At 50.7% G+C, this 9,848-nt stretch overlaps 1 protein-coding gene across 1 annotated transcript in view; it reads left to right on the top strand.

The window, feature by feature from the left end:
- plxna2 (plexin A2) overlaps positions 1-9,848 on the top strand; it is a gene marked incomplete at its 5' end in the record, with an annotated part of 223,411 nt that overhangs the window by 96,875 nt on the left and 116,688 nt on the right. Inside the window, one exon of the mRNA XM_083768883.1 lies at positions 1,947-2,008. Coding sequence (XP_083625009.1) covers positions 1,947-2,008 — 62 coding nt within the window. The remainder of the gene's footprint in view (positions 1-1,946; positions 2,009-9,848) is intronic.

The following is a 9,848-nucleotide window of genomic DNA, read 5'->3' on the forward strand; positions in this document are numbered from 1 at the left end:
TTTCAATAGCTAAAGCATAGCATAATGCTAACCCTAAAATGAGTTCCTGCCCAAAATGGGTTAGGCTAGGTTTGAGAGGAGATTGGGAGGAAATTGGTTCAGCGGTTATCAAAGAGAGGGGAGGGAAATGGGATTCATTCACACCTCACGCGCACGCACGCACGCACGCACGCACGCACGCACGCACGCACGCACGCACGCACGCACGCGGGGGCTCAGACTGTGTGAGGCTGACAACATCGCCTCGTCACATGGCAGGACCTCGGTGCGCACACACATGACACACGGCGCGGTGGTTCCATGTGCTAATGGGCGCCGGGTATACATATATATATGGCTGATAGCCAGGCTCACTGCGCCGCATGGGAGGGAGAGACATGAGAGACTCCACTAGAGCGGCGCTGTTTTCCTGGAGAGAGCCCCCTTTGTTTTCTCCGGCTTCACTGTTTACACAAATACACACCTTCAGACAAGGAGCAGATTGGATTGGCTCACAGCCATGCTCACTCAGACACTAATGCGTGCGTGCGTGCGCGCTCGCGTGTGCGCTCGCGTGTGTGCGAGGAGGGGCCAAGGAGTCGTTCGGAAATGAGCGGCGCGTTATAGGATGTGATTAATGAGAACAAAGCCACATTAATACTCTTCTAACAGCCACCTTTCTCTCTCCCTCTCTCTCTCTCTCTCTCTCCTCTCTCTCTCTCTCCCTCTCTCTCTCTCGCTGACCCTTTAAAAATCCTATAGCTCCCTTTTTAGACTGTCTAATTTAGAGCGTACATTAGCGCGTACAGTAGAGACCTAAGGCCTTGGAATGCTTTTGTGTCACCCTAGTATCCTCCAACGGGGACAAAAAAGATCCTACACAGCAGTATACAGTACGTATATAGACAGGGGGAAGTGTCGGGCTGGCTCAGGCTATAAGAGAATATATAGTCAACAATAGGTGCAGCAAAACAAAGTTAAATCAATAGATCCGCACTTTTCTTTGGCTATAGTTTTTCCTAAAAAGCCTTCCTCCTTCTCCCCCTCCTGTGTTTGTTAGTCGTGCTGTCATGGCTGAGTGGATGAGGTAGTTTTTTCCGGGTGCCTCAAATTCAATGACCGCTGGCCCATCACTCGCCTCTCTGACTGACCCCCCGGGGTCAGTCCTGTTAGCTCGCATGCTGTTTTAAGGCAGAAAGGGGACAAGCCGAGGGGTTTGAACGCTGACCCCCTCGTCTCTGCTTGTTCTCTGCTAATCGCAGACTGCCAGAGACACTCTGACAAAAGGCTTCTCTTAACTGGATTCCCCCGGCGGTTTGCTAGCGGTTTGACCACAGTCAAGTGGCTGCGTTCAATGGAAGGGCAGAGCGATCACTGGAATGTGTTGAATTTGGTTTGAGAGAACACCTTCGGTCTCTCTCAGGTCTTATACCACACTCCCCCATTTTCACACAACTGAGGTTCAAAACAGAATAGTTTATCCCCAAACTGTAATATCCTCAGGGTTAATAGATGGATAGACAGATCAGTTTAAGCAAGATAAAAAACACATACAGTGTAAATATGAATAGAATCACTCCCGTGTGAAGTGAGGGGGTGCTCTTATCATCGTACACCATCATCATACATCGTCTTATTCCGGGCCAATCAGAATTTGCATCCTCGCCTTCGCCTGCAATGTTTGTGTTTTTCGCAATGTTTGTGTTCACACAAACGCTCAAAGCCGGCCATTCATTGTCAATGGCATTCAATGTTTGTGTTAGGACAATGTTTGTGCTTAAACAAACCCTCAAAGCTGGACATAGGAGGGGCTATAGCGTCCCTCAAAAACACCCGGCCTGGCCATCTGCATTTATATAAACTCAGTTTAGTGCATAAATGAAACCTTATAGTCTATTTGGTTTAAATTAACACTGGGGATTTTATTACATATATCTTTCCTTGATAAGTTCCCCTTCCTCACTCAGGTGCTCAGAGGCTGCATGGTGGAGCCGCTGGACTCGATCTTGAGTTCCTCGACGGCCGGACGGTCGGTCTGTCGGTCCTGACAGCATCACTTGTTATTGGCCCGTGCACAGATCAGGATAAATGCCCCTGTCGATACGCAACGTCTGACGTTATCGATGATGCCATTTAGCTTCACGTTCAGGGGGAGAGAGAGAGAGAGAGAGAGCCTCTCTCTCTCTCTCCCTATATATATAACGTTTCTGCCTGACCGCTGCTAGCAAAGCGCGAGGCTAATTCTTTCTCGCGACGAGCGATGCCAGTATGTCCTCTGGCGGTCAGCCGTGTCCTCGGCTGTGTTGTTTGACATGCCTGTGAATGCTGAGTTTTCTGTTTTCTAACCCCTCCACCACGCTTCTCGTCCGCCCGCCCGCCCCCCCGACAAAAGGCGCCTCATTTGCATGATTCCCTGAGTATAGGCATTGTTAATTGACTTAAGCCCCGGATTATAGTGTTAATCAGGTTTTGTATAGCCCCTGGAACCATTGGCCAATCCTATAACCTCATTATTTGATAGCGGCGCGCGCGCACGTGGGCTTGTCAGCTCCCATCGAGGGGTTAATTAACCCATTCTGGGCGGGGAAACCCCTTTTGGTGTTGGCATTATGTTATGCTTTATAGCTATTGAAAAATAGCAGATCTACAAGCTCGTAGCGCGCCACCGAGTGGCGCGCTACGAGCTTGTAGGTCTGCTATTTTTGGAAAAATCGAAGAACGACTGACATTAGAAACGTAGCTTTTTCGGAAAACTGTCGGGATGTGGAAGACATTTTTAGAATCTGATCTCAGGTCAAAATTGGTTAATTAATAGAAGCCTCCTCCCCCATGGTCCCATGCAGCCTAGAGACCCCCCTGTCCCCTTCCACCCTCTCCCATATAGGTCCCATGCAGCCTAGAGACCCCCCTGTCCCCTTCCACCCTCTCCCATATAGGTCCCATACAGCCTAGACCCCCCTGTCCCCTTCCACCCTCTCCCATATAGGTCCCATGCAGCCTAGACCCCCCTGTCCCCTTCCACCCTCTCCCATATAGGTCCCATGCAGCCTAGAGACCCCCCTGTCCCCTTCCACCCTCTCCCATATAGGTCCCATGCAGCCTAGACCCCCCTGTCCCCTTCCACCCTCTCCCATATAGGTCCCATGCAGCCTAGACCCCCCTGTCCCCTTCCACCCTCTCCCATATAGGTCCCATGCAGCCTAGACCCCCCTGTCCCCTTCCACCCTCTCCCATATAGGTCCCATGCAGCCTAGACCCCCCTGTCCCCTTCCACCCTCTCCCATATAGGTCCCATGCAGCCTAGACCCCCCCGTCCCCTTCCACCCTCTCCCATATAGGTCCCATGCAGCCTAGACCCCCCCGTCCCCTTCCACCCTCTCCCATATAGGTCCCATGCAGCCTAGACCCCCCTGTCCCCTTCCACCCTCTCCCATATAGGTCCCATGCAGCCTAGACCCCCCTGTCCCCTTCCACCCTCTCCCAGGTCCCATGCAGCCTAGACCCCCCTGTCCCCTTCCACCCTCTCCCATATAGGTCCCATGCAGCCTAGACCCCCCCGTCCCCTTCCACCCTCTCCCATATAGGTCCCATGCAGCCTAGACCCCCCTGTCCCCTTCCACCCTCTCCCATATAGGTCCCATGCAGCCTAGACCCCCCTGTCCCCTTCCACCCTCTCCCATATAGGTCCCATGCAGCCTAGACCCCCCTGTCCCCTTCCACCCTCTCCCATATAGGTCCCATGCAGCCTAGACCCCCCTGTCCCCTTCCACCCTCTCCCATATAGGTCCCATGCAGCCTAGACCCCCCCGTCCCCTTCCACCCTCTCCCATATAGGTCCCATGCAGCCTAGACCCCCCCGTCCCCTTCCACCCTCTCCCATATAGGTCCCATGCAGCCTAGACCCCCCTGTCCCCTTCCACCCTCTCCCATATAGGTCCCATGCAGCCTAGACCCCCCCGTCCCCTTCCACCCTCTCCCATATAGGTCCCATGCAGCCTAGACCCCCCCTGTCCCCTTCCACCCTCTCCCATATAGGTCCCATGCAGCCTAGACCCCCCTGTCCCCTTCCACCCTCTCCCATATAGGTCCCATGCAGCCTAGACCCCCCTGTCCCCTTCCACCCTCTCCCATATAGGTCCCATGCAGCCTAGACCCCCCTGTCCCCTTCCACCCTCTCCCATATAGGTCCCATGCAGCCTAGACCCCCCTGTCCCCTTCCACCCTCTCCCAGGTCCCATGCAGCCTAGACCCCCCTGTCCCCTTCCACCCTCTCCCAGGTCCAATGCAGCCTAGACCCCCCTGTCCCTTTCCACCCTCTCCCATATAGGTCCCATGCAGCCTAGAGACCCCCCTGTCCCCTTCCACCCTCTCCCATATAGGTCCCATGCAGCCTAGACCCCCCTGTCCCCTTCCACCCTCTCCCATATAGGTCCCATGCAGCCTAGACCCCCCTGTCCCCTTCCACCCTCTCCCAGGTCCCATGCAGCCTAGACCCCCCTGTCCCCTTCCACCCTCTCCCAGGTCCAATGCAGCCTAGACCCCCCTGTCCCTTTCCACCCTCTCCCATATAGGTCCCATGCAGCCTAGAGACCCCCCTGTCCCCTTCCACCCTCTCCCATATAGGTCCCATGCAGCCTAGACCCCCCCTGTCCCCTTCCACCCCCCCTGATCGTTCACCTTTCTTCTCCTCCCTCTATCCACCCTTTAATAATGCCCCAGACTCCATCATAAGTTCAAAAAGACTAAGTTCTAAAAAAGGCTTTATTTATATTTGTTTCCTTTGTATTAACTTTGTATTTTGTTTCTTTTCTTAGAAAAGGCTATAGGCAAAATAAGCTCCGGCTTCAGCCTATAGACCTTTTCGGTGCCAACTCTTTGTAAAAACTTAAATGCAAATGATGAAACTTAACATGTAAATGTAGAGCGCCGAAATAAACTATTCATTCATCAGCAGAGGTCAGTATACACAATACTGTATACATTAACGGTGAATTTTAACCTTTTCCCCGCTATAAAAAAACATAGTCTGCGTTATTTGTCATGGAAGCGACGCTGTAAAAAATACGTATCTACGTTTATTCAGTTGTATAAATGCGTTTGATTCGATCTAGTGGAAAGGCTATACTCACATTAGCTTCGGACGGCTATCTGCTGTTAGCTTAGACCCTGGGCTGCGCCATCTTGGTTACACGTTGGTTCAGTCGCTTTAGTCTCCAAAAAACCCCTCCCAGGCGGCATTTCTGCAGGTCGAAACAGCGCTTATTGCACGGAGCCTGGCGGTCGCAGTAATGGCGTCGGCCACTGCTTCTCATGCTCCAGGCAAACAACAACATCCCATAGAGACAACACACACACACACACACACACACACACACACACCATTAAGCTGACACAACATCCGGTTGCAGAGTTTTGGATCTTCAAAATAAGGGTTGAAGTTGAACGCTGCTATATCCTGGAAAGTTATTAATTATTTTGGCCATATCATTATAGTATTAATTGATAAAGGGGAACATATGCCATTATGACAAAAGACATGCAATGTCCATGCAGAATCGTACAATGAAAACTATAATTCTCGTCAGCGGCAGTGGCATTGAAAGGGAACTCCGAAAGACACATTTCCAACTGACGGGGAACTGAGAAAAATAATCAAAATCTTTACCATATGTGTGTAGTCTGCATTAAACTGGAACCAAGTGCTGTCGTCAGTATTTTAAGACCCATAAATCATTTTTGCATGTGCTTAAAGCTTTTTTCTTTTTTTTAAATATCTTGCCTTTATTATTCATATTAAACTATTGGCATATTCTTTGCCAGTGTTTGGGTTTTCATCAGCTTATTGACAAAGAACACGCGAGTGGCGCGATATGAGCTTGTAGATCTGCTATTTTTCAACAGCTAAAGCATAGCATAATGCTAACACCAAAACGGGTCCCGCCCCAAAATGTCTGTCTGCACATCTAGCTTCATGGTGCACGGTGCAGTAGCGTTAACTGTATATGCATTCCTCTTTGCCTCCATGACTCTACGGAGTATACTGCAATACTGTATAGGAAATACACAAAATGTGTGTACTGTATGTGAGTGGGTGGGGTGTGTGTACAGTATGTTCCATCTGATTCCATCTGAAGTACAGTAAAGCATGTTTATAGTGGATGTGGACGCTCAATGGAAAAAACCCTCCTGTGTTTAAAGAAAACGTGAGAAATTAACCCGACCCTTGAACTGGTGTTTTCTACTGTGTTCACGCCGCCCCAATTAAACAGGGAAAATAAATGTTTATACTCCGTGTCTGATGAGATTCACACAGTCTCTCCTCCACCACCACCACCACCACCACCGCCGTGCACCTGGAGGGGCTGTGTTCTCTGCGCTGTCTGAATAATAAGAATAGAATACACTTCAACACGGGTGTGTGTGTGCGGTGTGTGTGTGCGTGTGTGTGTGCGTGTGTGTGTGTGCGTCTTTAATGCACCTTGCATAATGTGAGCATGCATACTAGTCAGTGTGTGTGTGTGTGTGTGTGTGTGTGTGTGTGTGACTGTGGGTGATCCAGGGGAACGGCCCAGGAGTCTTTCCTGGCAGAATAATCAGCTCTATAATTAAGAGCCAGGAGTGTGTCAACCTGCCTTCATGCACCCCCCCCTCCCCCCCCCCCCCCCACCCCCCCTCTCTCTCTCCCCTCCCTCTCTCTCTCTCTCTGTGTAGTATAAACGCCGGTGTGTCTGACTGACTGTAGAATGTCACAGCCTTTGTCTGTCTCTCCCCTCCTCTGCTCTGCCTACATAGAATCCTCACACGGGCGTCCCTTTTGTGGAACTATAATGGCAGTGCTCCGTTACCACCTAATTGTAGGCTTTAATTGCAATAATTATTTACAAGCCTAATTAGAGCCCTGAAGGGTGTCAGGGAGAGAGAGAGAGAGAGAGAGATGTGAGAGTATGGCTGCATGAGTTGAGGAGGGGGATCGTGACAGGTTTTGTCAGGAGCTGCTGGGCGGGCGGAGGAGCAAATGGAGACTGAATGGAGTGGCAGGGTTTTTGGAGGCTATAATTGGGAGAGGGAGGCAGTTATTCGTGCAGCCTCTCTCTCTCTCTCTCTCTCTTGTTGTCCTTTGACTGATAGTGCCTCGGTTGGGGAGGAAATCCTACAAATTGAGCGTGGCTGTCTGTCTGTCCCAGTCATGGACGCCATGGGGGCTCCGTCACCTGAATGAAAGCTGTTTTTATCCCATTTTGGGCGAGAACTCCCTTTTTGGTGTTATGGCATTATGTTATGCTTTATAGCTATGAAAAATAGCAGAACGATGGAGGGGAAAGGAACCGGTCAGAAATAAACGTGTTCCTTCCACGCGCTATACGTCCGGCCAGGGAAATCCCACCAATAATCAGGTGAAAAGAAGCAGCTTGGACTCCTCATGCATAGGAGGCATGAGGTCAGTCCCCCCCCCCCCCCCCCCCCAGGTTGGCAGAGGAAGTGTATAGCGCCCAGGATTACGTTAGATAATTGGCACTGGGTGGAACGACTGACATTAGAAACATAGCTTTTTCAGAAAACTGTCAGGATGTATATAGAATAGAAGACTTTTATTTTTAGAATCTGATCTTGGGTCAAAACGGGTTATCAAGGACGTCCCAGAGACTGAACCCATCTCTCTCTCTCTCTCTCTCTCTCTCTCTCTCTCCCTCCCGCCTATGGGAGAGGACTGACGACTCACTTCGCCTCGCTTCATCCCCGGCTATACTCAGCCACACACAGGCCATGGGCTTCTCCATGTTTATAGACCAGGTGTGTGTGTGTGTGTACACTGGCTACACATTTTGCAACTTATAATGTCCACTCATTTCCATGTGTGTGTGTGTGTGTGTGTTTGCTCTAATAAGTGGGACCTCGCTTCGTTGGGACGTCTGCGTGCATTGTGTGTGTGTGTGTGTGTGTGTGTGTGTGTGCGTGCGTGTGTTGTGGTCAGCTCGCCAGGGCTCCAATATGCTCTTTGTCTGTCCCTTTACGTGGGGCAGTCTGCTTGGTAAACAGGCTACAGCAGGAGGAGAGCTGCTGGGGTTTTGATGGGCACACACACACACACACACACACACACACACACACACACGCACACACACACACACACACACACACACACACACACACACACACAGCTTCCTGCTCCAGACTCTTGTCTGTCTGTCTGTCTGTCTGTCTGTCTGTCTGTCTGTCTGGAACCCCCCCCCCCCCCCCCCCCCCCCCCCCCCACACACACACACACACACACACACAGAGTCCAGTGGGATTGCTCAATCCCACAATGCCGTTCTCCTCTCCCCTGCAGTTCGCTTTGACAGAGCTGTCAGCCCGGCCTTCACTGATGGATGTACTGTGTGTGCGTGCGCCGTGCGTGCGCTTTTCATGAATGTGTGTGTGTGTGTGTGTGTGTGTGTGTGTGTGTGTGTGTGTGTGTGTGTGTGTGTGTGTGTGCCTGGTTGTACAGATGTCCGACAGAGATCAATGTGTTTATAAATGCTGCTCCGAGAGCTCTTTGCTGGGAAGAGGGAATGTGTTCATGCTAAAATAACACAAAGCAGGTTGAACTGAACCATAATATTGGAGACAATGTTCCCACTATACTCTGACTGTCTGTGTATTATACACTGTTAGGGGATGTTGTAGGATGTACCCGTTCACACACACGCCACACACACACACACACACACACACACGCACACACACACACACACACACACACACACACACAGTGTAATGTGTGTGTATACCCTGCGTGGGCGGTGGAAGGCGGAATGAAGATGAATGTGCAAAGGATGGATATCATCATATCTCTCCAATGTAATATTTGAGGAGGGAAAAATATGAGGGCGGCGAGCGACGGCACAGATTAGACCCGTGATTTAAACAGCACGGCGACGCTGCCGGGCCCCGTTGAAATATCGCCTCTCCACGGCCGACTTGTAAATCTGATATTTGGCGCCGCTTAGGATCAGAGGGGTATACAGTAGTAATTGATGCTGTGATGGATGCATGCATGGGTGTGGGCAAAATAAACAACACATGTATGACTTTAGACGGACGCTCTGACTTTGCACCGAGCGGTTGGAGGAGGCCGATTGAACGTATACGTATAGCAACGAGAAACGACACACGACGACTGCACACCTCCCAGATTAGTGCTGCATATTTATTTTACACTCTCTCCGAAAGCGACTGTGGGGAGCCGTTAATTTGGCTGCACCGAGGCAGCTCTCTGAGGCGAGTGTGAGACGAGAGGAGGAGGAGGAGGTGAGGGAAGATGGAGAAAGAGTGAGACACACACACACACACACACACACACACACACACACACACACACACACACACACCACACGAGCGAGCGCACACGCGCGCGCACACACACGTACACAAAGGCAGTTTGGGTTCATTATGTTGATTTTTCTCTCCTCTGCCGAACAAAGACACCCAGACACTTTCAGATGTAGTGCCTTGAAATCAGTTATGGCTTTCTCTCTCTCTCTCTCTCTCTCTCTCTCTCCCCCCCCCCCCCCCCCCTCCTCTCGCTCCCCATAGACAAATCTAATCATTTCCGTGGCTCCGCGGTGTGAGGGTGCCGCCTCTCTCTCTGTGCTCCTCATATAATCAGTCTAGATTAACCCATCTAGGCCTGACGGCGACATTTTAAAAAATGCCTTAAAAAAAAGACCTCATGTTTCTATATCAGTGGTTCTCCATATTTCATGTCAAGGACCCCAGAAAATATATGTAATTGGCCGCCGACCCCATCTGAAAAAGATGTAGTTCCATATACTGTAGGGACACCCCAGAAGCAAAAACTGAAACTCGTATTCAAATTCAGATTTGAG

Source organism: Protomyctophum parallelum, assembly GCF_964188405.1.
Source record: "Protomyctophum parallelum genome assembly, chromosome: 7".
Lineage (NCBI taxonomy): Eukaryota > Metazoa > Chordata > Actinopteri > Myctophiformes > Myctophidae > Protomyctophum > Protomyctophum parallelum.